This window comes from Falco biarmicus, chromosome 7, assembly GCF_023638135.1.
Source record: "Falco biarmicus isolate bFalBia1 chromosome 7, bFalBia1.pri, whole genome shotgun sequence".
In the NCBI taxonomy this organism is placed as follows: Eukaryota; Metazoa; Chordata; class Aves; order Falconiformes; family Falconidae; genus Falco; species Falco biarmicus.
The window spans coordinates 50,246,594-50,273,418 of NC_079294.1; the positions used below are offsets into that span (position 1 = coordinate 50,246,594).

A 26,825-nucleotide genomic window follows, 5' to 3' on the forward strand; every position below is an offset into this window, starting at 1 on the left:
TTCCAATTAATTCTGCTATTGCTTATTCACTTTGGCTTTAAATTCTTTTTCATACCTATTAGATGCCCTTATAGTGTATAGATCTGGACAATGTTTAGGACCCTGCTACAGACTGAAGATTATGGTGATTTTTTGAAGCTATCAGCCATGTAATCTGAATTGTATTGACAAGCAGATAATTTTTCAGCTTTTTCCTGCTTGGAGTTCTGTATTTACATGCAAGTAATTTTTATACCATGAAGCATCAGCTTTTCCCTGATAAAAAAGAAGAATAAACAAAACCTGAAGTGAAAACGCCTGTAGTGTAATACTAAGCAATGGGAGGCTGTGCATATTTGACTCAAATCCTACTTCTATTTTTAAAGTCTGTCAGATACTTGCTTATGACACCCACCTTAGAGTCTGGAAGAGAAAGAAACCTTACCTTCTTACCTAAATCAGACAGGCAGTAGATCACTTGTACTGTCTCATGAACTGCATCTGCAAATGAGACAGCAATAATGCCTTCTTATAAGGGGGCTGTTATGCTTACATTTTAGTAACTGATTAGATTGTAAAGGATCCATATAATTGCAGACCCACTGGTCATCTCCTGACATCTTATCCAGTGCCATCTATTTCCTTCTGCCTTGCATTGATGCTAATACAGTTCATTTTGATTAATATCCTATGTTGAAAGAGGCTGTGGATTTCTGTTTACCTGTATTGCATTAGTGTTTTGTGTCCAGCACAGCTCCTATACTACGTTTGTATACAACAGTTAAGGCTGGCTCATCTCATCTGACAAGAGGTGTGGGCGTGTGTGCAGGCATCTAGGAAAGCAGAAATCTGGATGTCATCTGAAAATGGGAGTTTCTGGTCTCACAGCTTTTCCTCAAACATTTGAAGGCTGTTCTCTTTTAAGTCTGATCGAATTCAAAATTATAATTTCTTAGAGGAGGAATGACCTTTTTTTCCCATTTTAAAAATCAACTCTGGAATGCTACATAGTAGGATCATTTAAAGCCAACACACAGCATGTGCTGAAACAGCAGGCAAACACCATATAGATGATGTTGTGCAACAGCAACACCTGGCGTAGTGACCACAAGACTTAATTAGCTTAACTTTCTCTTACTATAGCCTAGAAGCAGGCTTCTCTGGTTTTTGCACTCATTCACTCAAGTACAAAGCACAGTTGCCTGCCATATGTGCAACTGCAAATGTGTCATGTTTAGCTTGTGCTCTACTTTTAGGCATCTGTTACAAACAAGATAAACTATGAGTTGCTACTTATTTTTAAGGCTGTGTATAGTAAGACTGACTACCTCTAGGAGACACTATGTAGATACCATCTGCCTGGATTATGTTCATAGCCCACATGCTTGTTAGAGGCTACTTTTCTGTCTGGCTTGCAGTCACTGTGTATGTAACTCCACGGAAATTACTAGAACCCTCCTAATGCAACATGATAAGCACATCTTCTGAGGGAGTTCCACTGCTAAGTCCTGAAGTCTGCTTATTTTCTTTCCCACCAATTTTAGGAAAGGACTTAGGGTAGAAACCTCTCCCTCTCTTGGTCGTCTTAAAGCATCAGTTGCTTCTATATTTGACGTAGTCCTTCACCTGTTTGTACACCAGCACCAATGACTTCATAAAAGCTTGTGCAAGCCAATATTTGAACATCTGGATTTTCAGAAGTGCCCTAACTGTAGCAGAGACTGGTGGTAGGCTCACATGAGCTATAATTTTGTTTATTTAAATACAACCAAGATATAGCTCATCTCATTGTTGCTGCTGCTATGAAAACCTCCATAATTTTTAGGTTATATGACAGTATTTTCAACACAGCATGGAATCACTTCCAGCAAGTGTGTCAACAAGTCAGCCTAGAGAAAGTGAAGGTAGCTTTGCAATCCTCAATCCGTTGAACACAGTTAAACAGATACTGTCTGTTACTAACAGATACTAACTGGCAAGTCATGGAAAACATGTTTCTAAAACTTTTTTTTGTTTTATCCAGGAAGAATTAATAGGTTCAGCATCTAACATGTTTCAGTTTTGCATGTGCTTTTTTAGTGTATGTCTGTTTCCCTTTGCTATAACCTTGGATTCATACTGGCTATAGTTTTCCCCTTACAGTCTTAGGCCTTCTGGCTGCTCTTGAGGGCTTGTGGCTACCTTAAGCATCTGGTTCCATTTTCTGTTTAGTAGAAAGTGGCCACGATCTCAGTGATCCTCTTGCTACACTGCCATCACATTCCCACTTTTTTCCCCATGGTCTTCACAGAATATGAATATGGCTTCCATGCACTCTACTGGATGTCAACAGTTCTCTAATCCTAGCCTTTTACCTAATCCTATTTGCAACTTTCTTCATCTAGGACTATCTTCTCTTCCTCCTACTTCATTTTTCTCTTTAGGCGACTGACTTACTCCCTTTACACCCATTCTCTAGAACTTTTCCATGAGTCTTTGATGCAAAAACCCGTTTTTTTTCCTTCCTGTATAATTTTAGCCTTGCATTAGTCTCCAGTTTTCATTGGTATTCAATACTTCTATGAATTTTATATCCCATTTTCTATCCCTGTTATTCTATTCAGTTCTTCAAAGCATTTCTCTCACACTTGCTAGAGAACAATGCCCTAAACTACACTTCTCAAAGTATTCTACACTATTTCAGAAATAGGCCACTGAAATGCCACTATACTTACTGTAAATATCTGGGACATTATCTCAAGCAATCAGAGCAGTCCTTCCTTCTCCCAGCAGTCAAACATAGGCATTTTGAAAAGTGTCCTTAGTAAATGGTGGCTGTTTGATCAGTTGCACAACTTTTATATACGATAATAATTAAATCTTTTTTCTAGTGTCTAAATCTTCCATTTTATTCCCAAAGGCAAAGAATTGAAAGACATGGTAGTAATTCTTTGCACAATAGTTTAGACCAGAAGGTCCATATTCTACAGAAAGTGGTGCTGGGAGTCACATCAAGCATGCATCTTGGTATGTTCACTGTGATCCATTTATCTTATTTAGATACGCTAGACTTCTTTCTTTTTTGCTAGTTCCTCCCCACTCCGCCTTCTTATCCCTCATCTGAAATTATACTTTGCAGCTGCCAATGGCAGTTGAGAACTTCAAGTATGTTATGGAGTTTAGCCCATTTTTCTCAGCTGGAGCCTGAAATTGCTTATGTCACAGACTATTATGACTTCAGTGCCAGAAATAGCAAGAGGGAGCAAGATCTTTAGTAATACAACTAGAGAGAAGCAAATTTACATGTATAAAAGACACATGCAGAATATAGTTACTGAATAAAGTGCTTTCCATTTTCTGTAAGGCAGTAAATTCCTTAAGAAAACTTAGCAGAGTAAGTGCAAAGTATAAGACAAATGAAGATCAGTTTAGGTTCAACCTATCGATTTTTGACTCAATATGAATTACTAAGCCGTTTTATTTATTTTTCATAAAATATCATAACATTTTACCATGGTAAAATACCACATTCAGTTTAAGTCTTTCTTCAGAAGAAATTTTCAGAAGCTCAATACATAAAATTATCATGGTGGGGAAGACTTTTATAGTTCTCTCCAGGAGAGGGTCATTCACCAAGCACATAACATGTTCTGGCATGAATTGTTACACCTCACAAACTACTCCTGCAATTTAAGGTGTACTCTGACTCAATGAATTCCCATTTCCTTGATCTATTTAGCTGACAGTACTAGCCCTTCAAAGGACAGCTAGCAAGTTACATGAAAGGGGGAGAAGAATGCGTGACTGCTCTACGAGAAACAGTGGGGTGACACAGTTAACACTAATGAAGTGGATTTAATTAATTAAATATGCTAGCGGAGGAGACAGATTTAACTGCAAAGTACACCACTGTGAAGTATATTACTAATCCAATGAATATATTCAGAAAATATGGTTTAATATAGAAAAGCAGTATGGATCAGAATGTAAACTAGATGCCCAATGTACCCAATTCCCTTTGTTCCACAAATATGAGGCAAGTGGAAATTCCATAATAAGGCTTGCTGTGAAGCAAATATAAATGTTGAATTATGCCATAACAAGTTCACTCCCCACTTAAGACCAAAAGAAGCCTTTGTGCTTTGCATATTAGATGACAAATTACCATGTAATCCCAATAACACTTGGTTTCCCAGGTGTATTGAGAACTACACAGGAGCCCGTTGCGAGGAAGTTTTGCTGCCCAGCATCAAGTCCCAAGCAAAAGGTGACCTGTTCGCAGCTTTCTTGGCTTCACTTCTTCTTCTAGGAGTCCTTGTAATTGGAGCATTCTACTTCCTTTGCAGGTAAAAGTGCTTCAGAGTGCTGAAGCTATTTAATCAAGTAGAAATTTCTTCTGGTAATCATGTACTGATTATTTGAATGTAAAAGTATGTGATGAATTATCCATAAGGTTTGTATGGTTATTCAGCATAATTAATGTGGATGTCTTTAACTTGTTGCTTGTAATAGTTTACTTCCTGGCTTTTAGTTTTCTCAGTGTCTTTTCTAGCTACTACCTATAGTTGTTTTGTAAAAAAATACATGTAGTACACCCATTTCTGAGGGATTTTACAGTCTACCTAGAGATAGTGCTAACATTTTAAAACATTAGTCAACCTTTACGTTGTCCAAAGATTGAGAAGCAGAAGCAAATTACCAAAGTGCTTAAGGATCAGAAACTGGTCCACTGCATTGAATTGGCAGCCAAACCAACTGGTGCCATTAGCTCCCAATTCCTTTACAGCTCCTGGTTTAAAAGAGGAGAATGAAGGAAAGAATACAATTCAAGAATAATCTCAGGTAGATGTTTATTAGCTAACTAACATCTAGAATAAATCAGAGGGCTAACTCATTTATCCAGGATGATCCACGTTTGAGTAGCATGAAAATGTCAGTGCTAGAGAGCAAGTGCTGCAGGTTTGGTTTCAGTTCTTTCAGGCACATTAGGACTGACTGGAAACCCAGAAGCAGTTACTGGGATTAAGTCAACGATTTGATGCTGTACATATATCCGTACACTTACACACCAAACCCAAACAAACTTACTGTCTTCACTTACTTGCTGCATTTATGTACACAAGTCAACCTCTTATGTCTCCTCTTGTTTTTAGAGTTTACTTTTTGTAAGAGCTCATTTTGTCATACACTGTTAATTTATGCCTTTATGAGGCAACTTACTAGCCCCTGTACTTCTCCGCCATCACAGGATTGCAGCCTCTTCCTCTGCCTCCTATGCTGCATTTCTCCTTGGTTATGATAACCTAAGGTTCTTGCAATTCTGTTCTTTGCTCTCCTGTAATCACAATGCCAAATCAACCTCTGTGATCAGTGCCTTTCAGTGAGCAACCTTTGGAACAGCTGGTCTAGTTTTACCTCAGCTGCTGTCATGGAAACCCATTGAATGCCAGTTTTTCCCGTAGCTGAATATATTTAGAAGAGATGGGAGAGCTTTTGATAAAACAGTTTGTATTAATAAAAAAAACTTGTTGTAAAGGTTACTCCCCACCTTAGTAATTTTATTTAATTAATCTTGTCTTAGCAGTGGAATGCCGCAGCATTTGTTCGCTAACAAACATTTGCAAATTACTATAAAGTTATTAGAACAGAATGCAGCTTTAAATAACTAAAGAAAAATTAATTCAAGTCTCACAGAGGTATGGAGAGTATTTCTTTAGAAGTAAAGCCTGTCTCTGAGAAGAGGAAAAAAGGGCTTCAGAGAGCAGAGAATTCAGAGAGTAAGCTGTTAAAAGATCCTTGTCCTCTTGCATACAGTAAAATTTGGGGAAGACTGGGGACAGTCTGCTGAGTTTTATGGTCAGAGCCTTGCACTGCAAAGTACAGAAGCTTAGACTAACAGCAGTGACAGGTCTGTGCAAGTCTTTCATTAGACAGTTGGAAGATGAACCTCAGCTACTCTCTTTATAGAAGATCGATTTACTCAAGCTTTACCTAACCGGCAGAACACGTAGTAGAGCCTTTTTATTAGAAAATTAACAAGGGCAGCAACTCAGTCTTAACATAGTTGCTCTTGAACCTATCTTACATACCAGGCCAACCTGGGAAATCTCATAAAATCACTATCAACTTCTTTAGTGTAAAGAAAAGAATGTAACTGGCTAAAAATTGAATTGTCTTACCTTTACACTCCAGAGGCTGATGTAGCACTGTCATCTGCTAAAGAACTCATCTATTAAAGAAACTCTTTACATCTAGAAGTCCTTATCTCTTGACTGAAGTGACCAACATATAAGAGGAATCTCAAGAGGATACTTTAATCTACTCCCCTCTTTTCAGCTATATAAACAAGGATTATTGCTAGCAGATATCATTAATATTGCTGTAATTTTTTCCCCCCACAAATCTACCACCTGTATCACATTCTGGAAGAGGAGGGAACTGGGGCTTTTAAGGGTTAGCAGAGAGTTTACATCATCCTTGACTTGCCCATTTGATAGAATATATTACATTTAAAATGTTAAGAAAAATATTGTGCTATGAAATTCCCACTATTACACTGTATTAACCAATATGTTTGATCCAGAATCAGAAAGCAGAGAGCTTTTTCCCCCACACTGTGTGTTAGTAAGCATTTCCGTGGCTCTTCCAGCAGGGGAGTCTAGTGTGGTTTTAGTATAAACAGTAATGCAATATGAAGAGATGCAGAAGAGGAGATACTAAGCGCAATTTAGGATACAGTAATTGAATCCCTAAAATTATACATCACATCTTTTAGAATTTAGAAAATCAGTGCTCTTTTTTTCTTGTCCCTGTCATCACTTTCACCCGCCTTCCAAGTTTTTTTCCTCTCAGGTTGCTTGGGGCAGATTTCAGGACCAGGCATGTGCACGTGCATTGAATGCTCCCTACAAACAAATCCATTCAGTGTACACGGGTAGAAAGAAAGGATTTCATTGCTCTGCTTAGAAAACCAAATCACAAGTAACGGTGAAAGTAACCCATAAAAGAGGGCTGCATAGGAAAAGCTCTGGGTGAACAGTGGGAGAATTCTCCTTTTATATTTAGCTGAGTCATTAAATTTTTATCAGCCGAGGATTTGTTTTTTCCAGTCTGCCAACAATCTGCTGTTAGGCTGATTTCATGCTGTATTTGATTTACTAGGATTCATCAAGATGGTATGGTTTGGGAAAGCAAACCTACAATGAGAAAGAGAGGAAATCAGAGATAATGAAGAAACAGTATATGAAATGGCTAGAGGGTGACAGTGATGATAAGTAGAACACAAAAGAGGAAAAGAACTGAAGGTTTAAGTGAAAGGAACAGCAGAGAATGGAGGGAAATAAGAGGGAGAGAGTGGTCAAGGACTGGTGATGAAAAAGGGCGTCTTAAAACTGGAAAAGATAAACAGTAGTCTCATTTGCTGGAACCTGCTGCAGGAAAGGCTACTATAGAGCTATCTTACCGAGTCTCAGATTGACAGAATATAATTATTCGGATAGTAAAGTGAGTAGCTTTAATTTACTTTCTGAAAAAACAATGAGGGATGTTTTTGAAAAGAAAAAAATATGCTTTTGTGTCTCCTCAAAGGTGAGTCCTATAAACCAACTTTATATCATATTGTAGAAATTCGTAAGAACAGTACTGTCCACACCCAAAATTAATGTGAAAACCAGTTCAATACGTTAGCTTCCTATGTTACTTTATCAAGTTTTCTCCAGGACTGTGTTGTTTCACAGGCAATAAATGTTGCTTCTCTGTCAAAGGGGGAATCCTGATCTTTAAAGAGCATGCTCAGTTCAGTTTGCTACCTTCCTGTAAAAGCTCAGCACACAAAACTGTTGCTATTTCTAACTATTGGGATTCACTAGAAGATACGGCATCAGGCCAGCAATTGTATTTTAGCTAATACTAATAAAGATAGTAAAATACTTACATTATGAATGCAAAACTTATATATATCTCTATGTTGTTGTTTTGGGTTTTTTTAAATCAGAACTGTTTTTTTGAGAGCGATTTGCTATTTAACACCAAAAAAACCATCCTGGATTGGAGTAGGCTTCTGTGCAGCTAATAGGCCCAGGAGCTGCATATCCTGTTAGTAGAGCAGAGAGTTTGGAGGTAGAGCAAATCCAGATCTAGCCGCTCTCTGTCTTGACACAAGCACACGTACACACCCTGCCAACAAATGGTACCGATAAAGCCTATCACTTTGACCTGGGGAAAACAGGGAAGTATGCAAAAATCCTTGCTATTTTGTTTTTACTAAGGCATATACTGAATACGCCATAACAAATGGCATATTTTGCTGTAAGCAATTCACCTATCAGTACAGGTTCATCTGGCCTTCTTTCTCTAGAAACATATTGCACAAGGGTTACTGGAAGAATAAGGTAGCTGATCAGTATAGAATCCACATAAGCCAGCTTTTATTTAGAAACAATAGAGGCCTGAATGCCACACACACAGCTTAGAGGAATAGAGAAAATCTTAGGGAAAACTAAAATAAACCTGCAGTTCCTTTCTGTACTTTATTATAAGTCCATGTTGAAATGCCAAACTAGGTAAAGTGCGTATTGATGAACAGGAACTCAGCCAGCCAAAACAACAGGGTCTAGGAATAAAGCCATTTAAGCTGTCCAAGATGACAGACTTTGTGGAGGAGTTGTATCACCGCAGGACACAAACTGGACAGAAAGGAGAACAGCTCATGACTCGTCTCAAGAGAGCAGATGCCTAATTACTATTAAAAGAAAGCGAAAAAGAAAGCAAGAGATCAGATCTGCTTAAACAGATCTGTTTCTCCTCAAGAAGGTGTGGAAAATATCACATTATTGATATTTCACTTCCAAATGCTGAGAGTTAATGAAAAATTAAATCATTTTGTGATAGCTACTAATTGCTTAAAGACTGGAGAAATCAAACGGGAACATTAGCTTTAGGGAAGAAGTCATGTAGTTCCAAGTGCTGATCTCTGTTCTTTTCCCTTGAATAAGTGCTTGTCAAAAATGTTCAGTGTTAGAAAGTAATTGCTGAAGATCCATGTCACTTTTTGCAGTGAAGCATCGTTCAATTAATGTATGTCTTCTCTGATAACTTTTTTCACTCTGAGTGTGGGATTTTTTTTTTTCCTCCCTGTTGTCTGTGGTTTTGTTTCTTATGGTCAGGAAAGCTTCAATTCCAAGGACAAGTTCTTCGGAGTGTGGTGCCAGCCTGGTTGAGACTACAAGCAGCAATGGCTGCAACAGTGAGTACCTTGAAGTTAAATGACTGGACTCCATACAGAAGGCAGGGGAGGAAGCTTTCTTTAATTAAAAGCATATGTTTTGTTTACTTTTCAGAAATAATAACAGAGCATTAGAGTGGAAGAATGGTGGGAAAAGAACATGCAGAGCAACCCTAAGAATACAACAGCTGTAGAGGATGATGCGGTAAGCAAGACGAGAAGAAAGTAGTCTGAAATAGGAAGCGTAGACATCAGTAGATGTCTTGGAGAAGACTGCAACTAAGACATAAACAGTTGCACTTACTAGAGTTTCTATGTATTTTTAAAGGCATATCAAATTATACAGAAATCACTACAATCAGTATAATTTGTTTAAATTTTTTGAGATTTTTCATGACAAGTTACTGTTTTCAGTAATGCACAGGTAGAAGCATGAGATAATTTGGGGGTTTACTACATGGGAAATACGAATCTTTTTTTTCTTTCACTGCAGAGAATATAAGATAATCATAGGGGTTTTAGTGTGAGGTAATACTATGCGTTTTTCGCAGGATTGTCCTTTTTCACGAGATTGCCCCCGAGGAGCTGAGGACTGTCTTGGCTCTGTAGTTTCAAAATTTATACCTGTGATACATGTCCAGAATTGTCTTGTTTCAGATACACTTACCAGATTGGGGGGGGGGGGGGGGGGGGAAGTACCTTTCTCCAGCTAATACTGACTCTTCTTTCTTTTCTTCTTTTTTTTTTTTAATAGTAAGAAAACATAAAGATGAGGTACCACTGCTAGTATATTAGCCAGCTTCCTGACACAATATTTTAATTCAAATTAAAACAAAATATTAAGAAAAGAGATTGGTAATGGTTAAAAGAAGTTTACTAGGCAGAGTATTTACCTTTTGTTCAGTATACGTCCCTAATATTAAGCAAGACACTTTCCTTGATGGTTTTATTTTGTCTTGCTTCCTTCTGAAAATCTCGCTGCTGAGGGAGATTTAAACCTTACTTTACATTTTCCAGTTGATATTTCAGATACTAGAATTGAGGAATTTTATTCATCAGGTCCATTCTTGACACAAAATATTATCCAGACAGGGGTCTTGGCTGAACAAGTGCTTCCCTCTCTAAAAATGTATTTGTTTTATTCACGTAACCATTTGTTAATCACACCAGTATATTATATATCACTGTCTGGTTCCTCACAGGATTCTCTTTCTCAGACGAAGACAGACCAAATGACACGGTCCATCTCTCTTTCTGCCTTGACAACAGAAAGAGACTGTCCGGTTAGTCAGAGGCATAGAAAATGTGAACTGAACCATTCTCTTTTCAACTCATTCCTAGCACTGGAGGTTGAAACCAGCAAAAATCAGACACGTTTCCATAATGGCACATCACCTAGCAGCTCATTATATGGGATTTATAAGGTTGTATTGAAGAGAAAATTAATTGAGAAAACTTCAGTAATTGCAAAGGGAGAAAATGCAGAATACAGATTTCCTATCTCTGAAATAAACAATCTGGACATGTATAAAAATACAGGTGCAAAGAAAATGTTGAATAACCTTCTGTTTCTAGGGTGTCTACTCCATGCTGTAGTGTCAGAAAACATAGCGTGTATTTTCTATCAACGTAGACAAAATTACCACAAGACAGAGAAGAAGAGACATGCTGTTACAGTGTGTAAGGTAAGAAGTCAAAGAGAAAACCATATTGTAATAGCTTGTAGAAAACAAAACAGAAAAATACATTACCTTCTGAGAACTCATGACAGAGAGGTTAAAATCCAAGTTAACACTCGGCATCTAAATGGAGAATCTGAGGGCACCAAGTCAAGTAGAGGACCTGATCCAGAGATTAAGTTATACGAAGCACTGAAAGATCACTTTCTCCCCAAATTAACTGATCTGTTATATTATTTTCTGGACTTCAAACCTTTAGCAGGTACTCCGAAGGAAGCTGATAATACTATTTTAAAGGCTGGGAAACATAAAAGTGATTTTTCATCACAGAAGGACATGCCACTGCTAAATAGAGAGCTTAGGAGATCTATGGCAGTACTGACAGCTACATTGGAATCAGTATTACCTCAAGTACTTTGCACAGCCTCGGTGGAAATTAGTCAGAGACAACTGCTGTTTGGTAACTTCCATATGTTACCGCTCATGAGACATTCAGACTTAATGAAGTTTGGTATACTGTTTTCATTGAAGAAGGAAAAGGCTTGTGGTTACCTTAAGTGGAAATTCTGGAAGGAAATATTAATAGAAGATGTAAGCGATAAATGGACTGAAGTTGTAGTCTATAAACTCTTAGAACCCTCTCAGCTTCCTAGACAGACATAGCAGAGTTACTCACTGTTACCAATCTTGTTTGCATTATTTGGGAAACAAGTTGTACAAAATGTGAGGACGAATAAACTAAAACCATGTTTAAATGCAAACAAGTTGATTTATGAAACAGTGTTATCTTTGAAGGAAGTCCTATTAGTGATTCAGACTGCTTCACACCCATTGCATCTGAGAACATTTCAGCTTCTAAAATTAATTCTTTCAGTTCACAAGCTTTGTGAATATGATGTTCAGGTCAAAATGAGATCAAGCTACAAATTCATGTTAAGGTGGTCGAAAGCCACAGAAACTACAGGGTAGCCAACATTACATACAATTTAATAAAATACTACAAGACTCCCTAGCAATACTTGCTTACATAACTAAGCAAGTAGTCCTGTGAGCAATAAAGCTAAGGAAACACCAGTTCCAGTGGATCAGTTCATGTGGTTGGAGTCACTGGAGTACAAAAACAGTGTTAGGTGTATATGCAGGGATGAGTAATAAGGTTTCTCTTCCCTGCTTGACTCCTGACTTCATGAAACGCAAGATCTCGTCTTTAAAATTACCTCTCCACCAGCTGAAAGGTTATGGAGGGAAGAAGAGCGGAAAAGACCAGTTTCCTAGGAACCTCCACTAATATGATTACACAACAATTTATTAATAGTCTTACGGCAAAAATTCTTTTATACCTGAGGATCATGTTTTCCCTCCAGAATCTTGTAGTAATGGTCTCTTCATAATGTTTTGCAAAACCCTTTTGATCACTTGCAGAATGAAATGCCAGCCATTAGCAGGAAATCTCTTTATAGACCTAAGTAAGAATTTGCTTATGTTACTGAGTATGCAATTTTTTTTCATTAGTAGCCCAAACACTGGGGCAAAGTAAAATGAAAGAAGAAGGAATGGCTCTCCAAAGAAAACAAGAGGATTTCTCTGTGCTGCATAGTCTTTTGATTTATATTGTTAAATATTAAGCGGGAAGACCAACAGGAAGTCCGTTTGATACCACTTCCCATTTTAAAGGTACCTTCGATGTTGTGCGACCCCTTCACAATTTACTGCACTCAAAAAAAAAAAAATTTCCTTCTGGCCCTGCATCTTTGAAGAGCAGTAGAGAGGTTCTGGTAGTATGATTCAGTTATTTGAAAATGGAAAGCAGAGGAGAAATGAAGGAGAGAACTTACCACAACAGAAACGGTGTCTGTGCCACTGCTGTCTGTTGTGAGCGTTCTGACTAGGAGCTACCAAACTGACCCGAGTCCAGGCAGAAAGGGAAAGCTGTGAGCTTACCTGAAAGGGGAAATTCCTGCTGCGTGTTCAGCTGTTCCTGTATCAGGACATACTTGCCCAGAAAGGGATGCTCAGGGACAGGGAGAGCTTTAGCCAGAGGTGGTTATGGACTTAACATCAGACAGCCAACTTTTCTACATTAAAAAATGAAACAACTCAACCCAACCCGCTCAATTATGTTCCTTTGGCATTTAGCACCCTTTCAGATTTAAAGGACATAAAGCTATCTCCAGTAAAAATTGAAAAGACCGTGGATTAGTTTGGGTAAGAGTTTTTACTTGTACTATGACCATATTCAGACCCAGGGATATTAATGAAGACATACCTGTTCAAGTTTGAAAAAAAACCCTAGAACTAAATTGTGTTATGATTCTCTGGCGATGTTGTTTAGATTACCAGGATGTGTATGTTCACTGTACCTCTCTCAGTTATAATGCCTTTTGTTGACATATATACACTTAAATGAAGAGATGGAATATTCCTGTATCTCAGATTATATGGAATAACCAGAAGAATCCAGACATAAATTATTTGGGTTTTGTGGTTGAGATCAGTGGAAAAGGCTTTTTTCAAGAAAGTACTGCAGTATTTCCTGCACTTTGGAGGAAAATGAGCAAAGAAAAAAAAAAAAAACCAAACCCAAAAACTTCTTCATTATTGTGTGTAACTGTCTGCTTGTGTTTATCCAAAGCCTGTTCTTGCTTTTCTTTCAATTGTAACCTGTTCAACATAATCTGCATGTAATGTCGGATCAGTTTCTTGATAGCACAGTACCAAATACAAGTTTTGTGAAATGCCCATAGGCAGGTTGCCACTCAGTTCCATGTTTGGGACTGATACTCCACAAAACCTTTCGCAAGGAATTATTTCTGTAGCTAGCTAAGTGCGTGTAAACAGAACCTGCGGCTGTAGAACCTGAAATGGCAGGAAGACACTGCTGTTTTCATGCCCCAAATTGCAACTACAACCAACCTCTAACACTTCCAAAAGCACCTGTATGTCTGTGTAAGATTTGAACCTTCTTTTTCAGTGTACGTTGAAAGAGACTGTTTTCAAATTATCCTCTCAATGTATTTTGCATAGAACTTTTGAACAGGGAAATGATGGGCTCTAAAAATGTAGCTGAGCACCCACTGGTGGCATTTTTTAACAGGGCTCTCTAATTTGAATCTATGCTCTCCATCACAGAATTTGCTGCTGTTTCAAACTATTCAGTCATTTTCACCTGTTCTGGAGATTCTAGGAGAGTTCCTGTTTTGAGGGGATTAGTGTTTGCTCTTACTGCTGCCATGCTGGCAACTTAGCTAAGACAAGCTTACGTTAAAAAAGCTGTTTCTAACTCTTATAGCTGTGAAAATTATCTCAGAGAAGGTGACATGACTGCCACTGATTCAATGACAGGAATCACTCTAAAACATTTATTTTGAGAAGTTTGTGCTACCTGCTAATCTCAGTGAGGATCTGTGAAATGTCATGATGACAAATTATACGTTGCTTTTTAAAAGCGCTTGGAAGCACAAATCCCACTGATTTAGGAATAAAGTTTTTGCTCCTAAATTATCAAAGCACTTGAAAAAAATTCCAATTAGCTATTTCTCTGCTAATAATTCTAACGTAAGTATCTGGGTAATATTTCCAAAAAATCCAAACCTATCTTATGCATCTCCTTTGGAACAAAAGGTTTGTAGTTTTTTGCTGTAGCTATATGTTGTCTGTTTAGGAAAATACCCTCATTATGTCTCGTTATGAAGTGCTGGTGGGCACAGAATAATCAGTACAAGGGTCCCACAGTGTTTGAAGTCGTATTTGTTTGACCCAGAACTGGGGTACAGGACCAAGGCACACCCCGCCACCACCAGGACTTAGCACAATTTACCTTGCTGCATACCTTTGAGCCTGTAGTTGCAAGAGACACATTCCTAGAGAGAACTTGGGGCTAATGCAGGGCCCTTCCAAACCAGCCTCTTCTGGAGCCTGTCCCTGGCTGAGAAACAGCTTGGGAACAGGAAAAAAATCAAGTAAGAAATTTGATAATTAGAGTCTTAACGTTTATCTTGCCTGCTTTTGTGTGCACAAAATACAACAGCTGTATTAAGATGGAATGTATTTTAGAGATCTACCTCAGACTCGTAACAGTAAAAAAAAAAAAATTTCTTCCCCACAATATAATCATGAAAAATAATTACATGGTGGGGAAATAATTATGTTCTTAATATTTGCAGAGTGCGCAGAAATTACAAAAGACCCTAGAGAAGGCCATTTAAATGTACATGTTTACTGTCTTTGTGACTTAACTATATAAACTTCCAGACCTCAAACGTTACTTTCCTGTATCATTCCATTGAGTAAAACAGAAGTAGGCATCTGAATGGCAAGTGTTTTTTTAAATTGTTCTCTCATTTGGCCACAGTAGGGGTTCAGAAAAATGAGGCTAATACCAAACTTAGTGTCTTATATGAAAGCTAATGAGCACCACTACAGAGCTGCTTCTCTGAAAGAGAAACACAAATAAGTAAACTCAACAGGAGCAATCTGGCTCTTTGTCCTCTCACTTTCTTACAACTGCATGTTACAGAAACTTCCTGTAATGAGAGGGATTTTGGGTCAGTAATTTTAATATAAAAATTACAGTAATAATTTAATGTTTGGGAATTGCTGGTTTGGTCATGCAAGTATGAGCTCACACATTACACTGCCTGCCTATTTTTTGTACTTCTAAAACTTACAGTTCACTTAATTGCACGATGCATTAAGAACGGATGTGCAACGGAACATTTTTCATATTCAAAACGTAAGAAAAAAAGAATGTCTTTTACCTTTTGTCAGCAAAACCATCACTTCTCCCTGCAGGTCTTGTGACTTTGAAAGTTTTCTTTTTTTTCTTAACGAAAGCAAAATCCAGTTGTGATCACTTAGGGATTATAGTCTCTTGCTGGAAATGTATCACCATCAGCACTGCAGATTAATTATCTTCAGAGCAGTCCTGCTATTCACGTTTGCCCCAGTTGCTGAATATTCATTTAACTTTGCCTACTTTAAAGCTTCATGGTTGTTTTTTGAGTGACAGCTATATATTGCACTGCAAAACTGTCCATCAATTAAGAACGAGCCCTGCCTTTTGGTACATGCACTGTTAAAGCAAATACATTTTGATTTCACTTAGGAGTTGTCGTGGTTGAAGAGCAAATGGCAGTGTGGGGGCAAGATGAATTTGGATAGCAGAACTTTAATCACAGAGGTTGCACTGTTATCAATTGCACTACTTCCCTGTTGCCTGGAAGTCTAGGAGAGGCAGTGTAGCGATGCAGCCCATGGTTCTGGGCTCACCGGGCTCATCCCCACTCCCCGAGGCTGGAGAGATGCTGCTGGACTCTGTTGCAGGCTCTTGGGAGCTCCCCCCACAGATCCTTTCTGTACTGTGCTTACCCCTTAAGTGCCCTCAGCCACTCGCTGCCGATCAGCCTTTCCAAACCGCGCCTGCCTTCCCTGTTCCGCTGCGCCCACACTGCAGCTTGCCGCCTGCTGCTTTGGACACTTCTGGGTGCATTCGCGGTGTTGCTCAGGATGCACAGCTGATCTACTTTTAACGCTTGGACATCAGCATCTCAAAGGACTTTTTCAACCAAAATGATTCTATGATTTACTTCTACTATAGCAAAAAGTTAGTTAAAAGGTCACAGGCTTATGGTATAGCGATGCTGACTAGCCCTAACTCATGGCAACAGCTACAGGGATCCTGTCCAGTTACAGAAGTGAAACATTTTCTTTGCCTCCTGTTAAACATGCAGCTTATGCAGACAGAAAGGGCCAAACGTGACATTCAGGTTCTGCTGAAAAAACCAGGCACACGCCTCCCATGAGACTTCTCTTAAAATTCAGGCATACTCCATTTCCTTCTAAATACAGTAACTACACATTTTCCAGCTCACACCCACACTTACTAATCTACCCCTAGGTGGCCACTGGGAGTTCACAGCTCATCCTCTGCCTTCTAACTAAAACAAACCAAAAAAAAAAAAAACCCCAACAAAACCCCATCAACACAGCCACCAGCAAGGCTGCCTGTGCTCAGTGCCCACGGATACCAACGGCTAACACCACACACATGCCTCTACCCCAGCTCGTCAGGCCAAATTCAGGAAAAGTTTTTACTAGACATGGGCAGAAGGTTGCCCAATGTACTCTTGGTTGGTACATGTAAAGAAAAATATCATTACTTTGTTGTACAACGTACAACCAAGTATTTTGGGTTTACTACACTGAAAACGGGCCAGCTGCCTGATTTGGCATTTAAAAGCGTGATGAAATGGTGCAAAATTAATCTTACTTTCTTGTCATTCTATTATTAAGTGAAAATAAAAGGGAGGAAAGAATTTAAAAGGCAGCAAATGTATTAATTAGCTGTACTGAGGCTGCTGAATTTACTTACTCGAACCTTGCAATACTGCATTCCAGCTGCAGCAGTCAAAGCAGGCGACTGATGTAGAAGCATGGGAAAAACATGCAAAAGCACAGATCTTGTTTAAAGGCCCTACATAAACAGGACATGGTCAGATCTTGTGTGCCTCACAATTTTAAATGATAAAGCAAAAATGTTTTAAAGGAACTTAAAGATACCAGGTAGTCTTAATTTTTAGCACTCTGGATTTTAGTGTTTATAATAGAGAGCATCATGCTACAAGAGAGCCAAAGGAGGCAACCAGTACATTTTGGTTGGGTAAACTTAAATACACAAAGACTGAAATTGCTGGTACACACAAAGCATCAAATATTATTCTAAACCCGATATTTAAGACAACTGAAATTCAATTCAAGGTGGTGAGACAAGTTGAGCTTGTAACTGGACATCTCTTTAGGTCAGAGATTTTTCTCCAAGAATAGAAGGCAAGGTACTTTTATGTATTTTCATCTTTATTTAATGAGCACTCTGTTAATTCTCTCTGAAGATTTTCATTCATTTTATCTACTAAAACTATTCAGTTTTGTAAATAGGACTCTGGGCAGGTTGTGCATCTCTCTTGAAATAAAATCCAGGAAATGGTGGATTTTATGCATCAGCTATTTCAGTATGCAGCCATAGTTTTTCTGGACCCTTTTTACATACATAAATAGAGCACATCCAGGTACCGTGTCTTTCTGCGTGTTGGTATTTGGACTCCAACTGCTATCTGTGCAAACTGTTCTCATTTTGGAAGAAACAGGCTTTCTTCGACTCCAGAATTCCATCAAACTTCATTTACCTGCAATTCTGAGCTGTACAGGGGATTACACAAAATGCAAAGCTTTCTCGCAGCTATTATAATAAACCTATTCCAACTACAAGATTTGATACAAAATGATGTTTATCTTTTGGAAGGGGTTTTGATTGCAAGATGTCCACCCTTCCAGACTTCTCTGCTTTCTGGAATGAAACAAACAGCTCACTGAAGCATTAAAAACATTTACGCTTGGTTTGCTTTAGTTGAACCAAGATGAATAAGGGTCATAACAGTAGTGTAACCATGCAGCAGGTCATCCTTTATGTCATTACATTCTCTTAATACGAAATTCCCAGTAACTATTCGATCACATCCTATTTCCCCATGTCCAAAAAAGCCAAAGAGGGGAACGTTTGGAAAAAACTTCCTGAAGGCATCCGCTTCCATATTCCTTTTGGTTTTATAATGCCGATATCCTCTGCCAACACAGGCAAACATGAAGCCAATGGTGTTACACTCCGGGATGTTTGCTGCTTTGAGACGCTGCATGGCGGCTTCTGCTGTCCTCTCATCGGCTACGTCCTGGTCTAACAGGACAGTGGCACTCTGGATCTGGGGCCCACTGAAAGCCAGCCCGACCACACCACAGGCATCGCCGGGCTGCGCGTTGCTACTGAAAGGCAACAGGCACTGAGTTAGAGAACGCTCCAGGGGCGCCGCTTCCGACCCCAAAACACTTCTGCTGTGGCAGAAGTCGGTTTCAAAGCAGACCAACACATCAGTCATCCTGAAAGCCTCCCACAGTTCAAAACCAAACCAACACCTTCAACTCTTAGCAGCTTTTTTTCTTTTTTTTAGCAACCTTTCACACGGAAAAACTTTCACATCTGTTACCAGGGATTAAGCATAAGCCTACCTCTCAAATACATGGAAAAGTTGGCGGTTTGTGTACATCACAGCTCTGTAATTCCAACTGAACTACTAGTTAAACCAAAGAAACTCTGCATTTGTGTATCAAAGCAGGGCAGCAGTCAGTAACAGCTGAAGATTCATGTTGCTTTAGGTCTCCTTGGGTGGCCAGGACACGTTGGTTTCAGTAGTTACCTCCTTATGCTTTATTACCAGCAAGTTAATAGATAAGGTCAGCTCCTTATCTGGAGCAATGGTGCAGCTGCCATAAATCAGGTGCAAGAAAAAAAGTGATGTTACTGTGGAGTCCAGACCTACGCTGCCATGAGAGGAGCCCGTGGCAATGTCCGCCCTGCACTCCCCAGCACAGGACGCATCAGGGGGCACCTCGGGCTCTCCCTGCACGGCAGAGCAGCTGGGGCAAGCAGGGCCCGAGCCTGCCCTGCAGGGATCCCAGCGGAGGGAAGGGGCTGGTTAAGCTGGATGAGATCTAGCGCAGTCCTCCGAGTGCCAAGCCCCTCAGCAGCAGCAGCAGCAGCAGCACACCAGGTGTGCTCCTGGGCACGGTCCTGTTCACAGAGCAGCAGCTGAACACACAACGTGAACCAAGCCAAGGCTGATCGAGAAACAGAACCTTCCCATAAATGGTCTCTGTCACAACGAGTGATAATTTATCAGCAAGGCAGAGAATAAACATAGACTACAATAAACTCACATGGGGTATCTCCTTCGGAGTGAGTTTCTCCTAGCCAAGTTTCCAGAACCCAATTTGTAACAGTCAAAGCTTCCAGCTTTTCTAGCTAAATCACAGTGCACCAGTTGTGCTTTATTGTCTTAAAACAAAAAAAATTATCATTTTACTACTGTTAAAGGGCACTCATATGACTTAACTAAAAGGCGACAACTTTTGCAGCGTTTCTCCCGTTTTACATCTTCTTTACAATTTACCCTGAAAAAGATACTTACGTCTCAGAGGTAAGCGATGTAAAGCTCTCCACTTGTCCCCCAGCCAGGATGATACTTTTCTCATTCAAGGGATTGACTATTTGATGAAGAAATCGAGTAGCTCCAGACTTCCAGGAGTTGTAGCCAAACAGAAGAACCACCCGGAGATCCGGGTTATTCTTCAGACCTACAAACAAAACCACAAACACCAACCCTCTCATTTTTAAATCCTGACCCCTGAAGCCCTGCCATCCCAGTCTCTCCTCAAACCATACACCACACCTTCAGTCACGGCTTTCTGTTGCTGCCGCTGGCAAAACCAAGACACAAGCTGCCCAGGCACTCAGGAGCTGAGCTGCATTCCCCACGTAACGGAGAATTTCTGAGAAGACCCTAGCAAGGGAGACAACTGCATCTGCTTCCTCCAGCTTTCCACTCCTTTAGCAGAGCACCTGAGTTCTACCACAGCCTCTGAAGGCACAGCAACTAAGTTTTACTTGGCAGCCCTAACCATCCTTTTACAGATAAGAACCAAGCGTTATTCAAGAACCACAACGTGGTGAATAGCTTTACCTGAAAATTAAATGACATCAGCTAGTGGCTTATCCCGAGGTAGAAACTCTCATTATATCACCCTTCATAAATGACCTACCCTGCTGAGGGCACAATGTCAGGAATGCAAACTGTATTTATGGAAATATGCCATCTTTTGTTCTGCCTTTCCTTGCCAGACCACCTGACTCAGGATCTAAATGCAACGTTATTTTGGAGAATAAGAGAAGCAGCCCCTCCCCACCTGTTTCTAAACCGTAGCGAAAGGAATCATTCCCAATGGCACAGATGCATTTATCACAATTTTTAACCAATGACTGACTGCTCAAAACCTAACAAACTGTTCCCTGTGAACAGCTCCGTGTCAAACCTGAGGTAATCTGAGATGGGAACTCAAGATAACCTTAACACTCCAGAGAACGAGAAGAACAGAGATGCGTAAGTACCAGCCGCAGCCCTAGAGCCCCAGCGGGCCCCGGGAATGGAATTTGTGCAGAAGCTGCTGGTTCCACACGTAACTCCGCACTGGCACCTAAAAGGGCACCACAACACTTCACAAAAGCCCAAATAAAGGGGAGAACAAGGACATACCTGCTTCCGCAAATTTACTTTCATCAAAGACCCTGTTCTTCAAGTCTTTAGAAAAATGGAAGGTATGAATTTTCACCCCATCAATTTTGGGAAACAACAGAGCAAAACCAGCTTCGCCCTCTTCAATTTCTTGAGGCTGATTACTGCTTGAACCCATAGGGGTAACTACAAAAATACAAAACCAGACAACTTACATTCAGTGATTCCAATACTTCTGTCTACACCGTTAACACAGATTAAAAGAGGCAGAACAGCTTAGGTGATGTAAAACGTGACAGCTCATTTCCGTAACAACGTATCTAACTGACAGCTGGTGTGACATTCTTGTTGATGTTTTGTAAGGGCGAAGCATGTAGGAGTCCTGGCTGCCGATCAAGCTGCAGTCACTTTGGACAAGGAGTCGCGGGTACATCTGGACATTCTCTCCCCAGCCACAGCAAATGTAAAACGGCTGGAGAACGAGCCCTGTGCCATACAGCTGTCTCAAGCCTTGCTGCCAACTTCTGCAGGCAGGCAAACACACTCACGTTTTCAAGATGTTAAGCAAGCGTGTGATGACAATATAAAGCAAACTGACAGAAACATTGGGAGCACGTCATTGAATCATGCTAGCGACAATGATGCTTAGGCTGCAGAAAGAGAATCTGAGGCAAGAAATTAGGAAAAAAACTTTATAATGATAAAAAAAGTGAAGCACTAGAAAAACACTGCTGAGGGAGACTGTGAATTTTCCACAGTTGCTGTGTATGCCTCCTGCTAGACCGTAACAAAGAGGTACATACCGAGGCCGTCCCATGTAAGTAGTCACAATGTGACTCTGAAAAATACATATAAAGCCAAAACCCATTCAATAATTACATTCAAGTGCCAGGTAAACCTGCAATGAGCTGCCTGCTCAATTAAATCAACCCTTATAATCATAACTGCATCACTTGAAGCAAGAACTTAAGGTCACTCGACTTATCAGCGACACTGTGAACTCCTTAAAACCGAAGCTAAGGCTGAGCAAGGTGGCAGCAGGACAGGGCGGTCACTGCAAGAGCTCTCCTGCTGCTCTGCCAGACGACGCTTTGAAAAACGGGTGAAGTTGCGATAAACTGGCACTGGAGCAGCTGTGCGATACGCTGGACACCTTCAAGCCGATATCTCACGGACTCACGCATTTTCCTCCTACCTACAATCCCTGGGGTGACCAGTCCAAGAACCTGACATCGCTTTGGCAACAATTTTTCAAGTGCGGTTGCTGTTTCTTTACTGTTTCTCTTCCTGGCTGTTACAAAAAGAAGAAAAAAAGAAAAAGGAGAAAGAAGTAAGAGCAGCGCCGGAACCTGCCCTGCGGCCCAGCCCGGCCCATCCGGCTCCCCCGCCGCGCCACAGAGCGGCTGCCCCGCGGGGCTGCGGCACCCGGCCCTACCTTTCTTCTGCTCATGGCATTCCTCGTGTCCGCTGAACGTCTCTGCGTCTGCCACGTACAGCACCGTGTGCGGCAGCACCTGCACCTTCTGCGGGGGTGGGGGAGAAGGCCTGCTGCCCCGCCCCCCACCCCACCCTGCCTGCTGCCCCACCCCACCCCCTGCCTCACCCCCACCCCACCCTGCCTGCTGCCCTGCCCGCTGCCCCACCCTGCCCGCTGCCCTGCCCCACCCCCTGCCCCACCCTGCCCGCTGCCCTGCCCACTGCCCCACCCTGCCTGCTGCCCTGCCCACTGCCCCACCTTGCACCCTGCCCCGCCCCCGCCCCACCCTGCCCACTGCCCCACCCTGCCTGCTACCCTACCCACTGCCCCACCTCACCCCCTGCCGCCCCACCCGCTGCCCCCCCATCCCCAGCCCCTCCCCTGCTCCACCTTGTCTCTATCCTGCTCTGCCTGCTGCCCCGCCCCGCCCCCTGCCCCGCCCCGCCCGCTGACCCGCCCCACCCCCTCGCCGCACCCCGCCCGCCGCGTCGCGAGGCCCCGCGCGCCCCCACCTCCAGCTCGCGGGCCAGCGCGCGCACCAGCGCGTGGCTCTCGGCGGGGCCCGGCTCCAGCGCCGACACCCAGGCGACGCGCTGCCTCGCCCGCAGGGCCCGCCGGGCGCACTCCCTCCATAGCCGGCTTACGCTGCAACGCACCGCGCACACGCCGCGTCGGCGGGGCCGCCCCGGCCCCGGCCCCGGCCCGCCCGCCCGCGGCCCCGCCGCTTACCAGGCGGCGCGCAGCAGCGCCTTGGTGGGCAGGAAGCCGAGGACGCGCTCCACCACCTCGGCCAGGTTGCCCAGGACGAAGCCGCCCTTGGCTGCGGCCTCCATGGCGCCGCCCCCTTCCCGCCGCGGCGTCACCCGCGCGCCGGCGCTCCCGCCGCGGACTTCCGGCCGCGCGGGGGCGGGGCGGCGGCAACGGCCGCGGTAGCGCCGCCCGGCGGCGCGGAGGACCCTGCTCGCGCCCGCCCGCCCGCCCGCCCGCCCCAGCACGGACACAGCGCACTGTGAAAAGGGCTTTTATTCATCAACTTGATGCAAGTTTACAGAGCAGCGTACATCGCGCCCGGCTGCGCCGCCAGCCCCAGGCGCGGGGGGGGCCCGGCCGCCGCCGCCCGCCCCGGCCCCGGGAGCGCGCAGCCAGCCCCGCCCCCGGCCCCGCACAGCGCCCGGGCGTCCCGCAGCGCCGCGCCCCGCTCCCCGCCGCTTCTATATAAAACTGTTTCGTTCAAGGATTTCCATCGCGATTTGTGCCAATCACTTTATAAGTTCATTAGTTTACAAATGATTGCAACAACCCGTTAATAAAATGGAACACCTAAAAAGGTTTTTAGTATTTAAATAACTCCAAGCTCCACACTGCTGCTCTTCTGGTTAGGGAGGTTGAACCGACAAGTAGCAGGAACAGCCCGGCAAGTTCTGATGCCCCAGTGGAAGTGACTAGGTACAAGGTTTTATTGGCACAGCCTTGCTCTGCTTAAAAAAAAAAAAAAAAAAAAAAAACAACCAACAAAACAAAACCAACAAACAACAACAAAAAAAAAAACAACAAAAAGCAAACCAAACAAAAAAAAAAACCAACCAAACCAAAAAATGAACAGAATCTAAACAAAGAGCATCTTTTCCAAGAAACAGTTCATATTCTCATACAGCCATGAAAAATGTTTAATGACTTAACATACACGTGTTGTTCCTATATAATTAATTTGGAAATACTACAGATGCTGTCATTTTTAGACCAGAAAAAACTACTGTGATTTGCAAGACCTGACATATCCTAAAACAGTATTAAACAATGTATTAAACTTCTTGGCTTTAAATGAAACGATACAACGCAAGTCTCCGCAGTCTGCATTTTGCAAAAGGTAAGAAATACACAGAAGTGTGTGAACAACTCACTCCTACTGAATGATCTTTAGTAACTCGATAGGCTGCTGTAGGGAGCTTATGCTTTCAAATAAAATTAAAAAAAAAAAAAAAAGGGTGGGGGGAGAAGGGAGGGCGTGGCCCAAACACGCTTAATCCATAAGAACAAATACGGTAAAGGCCCAAACTGCTCAGTCCAGGTACCTAAGAAGAGCGGAATGGTAAGGCTGTAACTTATACTTTACGTGTCAGTTGACAGATTATCCACTAACTTATCTAATAGCTAAAGTCTTCAGTACAGCTGTTATAGGGGCACTCATAGCTTGAGTCTGTGTGTTGGAAAATATAAAAAAGAGCTTGTTTTGTTGACATTGGTCCAGGTATACAACAGTCCTCAATGTTAGCCATCTTCTTTTGGAGGAGTGTACCAGCCTATGGAGAACAGAGAAATGCGTTAGGGACCGACATCGCTACGTCAAGACCATCTTTACCCATCTCACTCCCAATCGGTGGGAGACGGCAGCCTCGTGGGGCTCGTCCCTCCCCTCTTGGAGCAGGTCAGCTCAGCGAGACCCAGAGCGCCCTGAGGGCTAGCGGTCCGCAGAGGGAGATGAAGCATGCGGCATATGTTTCAGGATCACATCCAGTATTCCGATGCGAAAGGTAAAAAAAAGTAAAAACGAGTTTGAGGGGTTTTGTGGTAGCAGCTATCCTGAGCTGGACATCAATGGAGGAAGCTGCTGCAGGTTAAACAAAACCAAACGGAAGAGGGGCAAAACTCCCAAGTCTTCAAGCCACTCAGTGCACAGACATACAAGTGTGGCTACACGGAGATGCCGACGTACGAGCCCCCTCCTGCATAGCGCACAGCCAGGCGCACACAAGCATTTGAATGGTTTACCCTGCTCCTGCACATCTTGCTGTAGGAACAGGCTCAGAAGCGTCAGTTGAGTAACTTGTCTCCTGATCGGATTTGGCATGTTTTAGCAGTTGAATCGTACCTGGTCAAGTGTGCAGTTTTTTTCTAGCCACCTCCAGGTCTCTCATCTTAACTCTTTCAGACACTATTGTAAAAATTCCTCCGAATTTTTATACAGTGAATACAGGGCCTAGTTATGTTGTCCCAGAGAACAGGTAGCAGCTCTAAGCTAAAGACACCTTTTGCAGCAGCAATAAATGCTGTGACTGCTTTGTGTACAGCTCCTGACGCGGCAGTAATCACTGTAGTCAAGGCTGGCACATAGCTAGAAGTAAACAGCCAGTCATACTGGCTTTTGTGGCAAACTAAAAAAGCAGAAGACTCAGTTAATGGCAAGATCAAAATATCATCAAACTGGAAAGCATTTTAAAGTAGTTATCTTTGATCTTCCTTCCAATATCAGAGGCAGCATTAGGTTCAATTTTAGAGGTAGGGGAACAGAGATGCTCACTACAGTCACGCTGAAATACGCTCTCGTGTTCACAGTGATACCAATTCCCAGAGGACACTGTGTCCAGCCTGAACCAAAGAACATCATGGAAGTGGTAACTGCCTCAGCTCCCCTCGTCATGAGACCAGGGTACCGATTCTGCTGACTATTTTTACATAACATGTAAGCTACTTAAACCTTTTAAAGCCTCAGGTCATTTGTTACCTTCTCATCCTGGCACAATGAATGAAATTATACCTGAAGCACTTAAATACTTTTTTTCTGCAGCTGAGGCACCATTAACTGGCTTTTAAAGGGTTAAAAAACCCCACACAAACAAATGTGTCTCCCATTTCTCTTGCACAATTTTCCAGCCAGTGTACTTCACCTGGACTTTTTGTATCTTTTAGTCTCTGCTCTTTCTTTCCGCTTTATCTCTTCCTTAATGATTATTACTGCTAAGGTTTTGCCACACTGAAACAAAGCCTTTCGAGGCAAGAGGCAAGCTTCCAGCAGGTACTTCACTAACAAATAAGACACTTTAAAAGCTACAGTGATGATAAAGTTCCTAGATCAACTAGCTGAAAATGAAATTGAACTACCTTCCAAAAGATAGTAGGAACACATGGAACATTCACAAATGCTGGAAGAGTTGCAACAATTGTTAGTCAAGTTACTTTAAGCACTATTGTCTCTCTAGTGCAAGCTAGGAGAGAGGAACCACCATTTACAGCCCTCCCAAGGCCACTTAAGGCACTCCAGCACTTCAAGTATTACTGCAGCCAAACACCAATTCCCGGGTTGCTGTGCAGACAAGAACAAAGTCACAAGAATATACATACCATTTTTCTCGTGTATTTGTACTAGTGACTTATAGGACTGCTGTGCTCTTGCTAGATTATATTGATTCTGAAAGGAGAACAAACTAATGTAAGAAACCCTGCATCTAGATAGGCAGGACTTAAAAACAGTTTTACGAAGAAACTCTACAGTGTGCTTGCAAGTAAAAACCATACACAAAGTTACAACATTCCTGGCTTTAAAGTACAAGATTTTCAAGACAAATACCCTTATTTTCTCATTTCTCCTCCATCAT

At 42.0% G+C, this 26,825-nt stretch overlaps 3 protein-coding genes across 9 annotated transcripts in view; 1 reads left to right on the forward strand and 2 right to left on the reverse strand.

Moving 5' to 3' along the window:
• The window catches only part of NRG4 (neuregulin 4), a 56,067-nt gene extending 39,243 nt beyond the window's left edge, over positions 1 to 16,824 (forward strand). For 3 of the 7 annotated variants that reach the window (XM_056345657.1, XM_056345656.1, XM_056345654.1), the window contains exons 4-8: positions 4,155 to 4,304; positions 9,123 to 9,202; positions 9,297 to 9,386; positions 10,757 to 10,866; positions 12,373 to 15,170. In XM_056345657.1, the coding sequence (XP_056201632.1) occupies positions 4,155 to 4,304; positions 9,123 to 9,202; positions 9,297 to 9,316 (250 nt within the window). In that variant the 3' untranslated portion in view covers positions 9,317 to 9,386; positions 10,757 to 10,866; positions 12,373 to 15,170. Of the gene's footprint in view, positions 1 to 4,154; positions 4,305 to 9,122; positions 9,203 to 9,296; positions 9,387 to 10,383; positions 10,867 to 12,372; positions 15,171 to 15,964 lie in introns of those variants that run through there. The other 4 variants (XM_056345655.1, XM_056345659.1, XM_056345660.1 and 1 more) reach the window with 4 other exon arrangements.
• An 867-nt stretch (positions 16,825 to 17,691) lies between these two features.
• Positions 17,692 to 23,340, reverse strand: FBXO22 (F-box protein 22). The gene is made up of 7 exons (XM_056345648.1): positions 23,182 to 23,340; positions 22,965 to 23,097; positions 22,411 to 22,498; positions 22,171 to 22,266; positions 20,997 to 21,161; positions 19,875 to 20,040; positions 17,692 to 18,672 (listed from the first exon to the last, which is right to left on the reverse strand). Exons 1-7 carry the CDS (start codon positions 23,283 to 23,285, stop codon positions 18,243 to 18,245), a joined length of 1,182 nt encoding a protein of 393 aa, XP_056201623.1. The 5' UTR covers positions 23,286 to 23,340; the 3' UTR covers positions 17,692 to 18,242.
• Positions 23,341 to 23,943: 603 nt separating this feature from the next.
• The window catches only part of UBE2Q2 (ubiquitin conjugating enzyme E2 Q2), a 52,421-nt gene continuing 49,539 nt past the window's right edge, over positions 23,944 to 26,825 (reverse strand). The window contains exons 12-13 of the mRNA XM_056345649.1: positions 26,572 to 26,638; positions 23,944 to 24,752 (exon numbers count right to left, since the gene is read on the reverse strand). Coding sequence (XP_056201624.1) covers positions 24,721 to 24,752; positions 26,572 to 26,638 — 99 coding nt within the window. The 3' untranslated portion in view covers positions 23,944 to 24,720. The remainder of the gene's footprint in view (positions 24,753 to 26,571; positions 26,639 to 26,825) is intronic.

What these genes read in the sequence shown, in the direction of transcription:
- FBXO22 (XM_056345648.1), bottom strand. Translation starts at nt 23,285, where the DNA reads ATGGAGGCCGCAGCCAAGGGCGGCTTCGTCCTGGGCAACCTGGCCGAG. An exon ending in CGCTGGCCCGCGAGCTGGAG is followed by an intron (nt 22,499 to 22,964) that starts GTGGGGGCGCGC and finishes CCACCCCCGCAG; the next exon opens with AAGGTGCAGGTGCTGCCGCA. An exon ending in ACATCGCTTACCTCTGAGAC is followed by an intron (nt 18,673 to 19,874) that starts GTAAGTATCTTT and finishes GTTGCCTTTCAG; the next exon opens with TAGCAACGCGCAGCCCGGCG.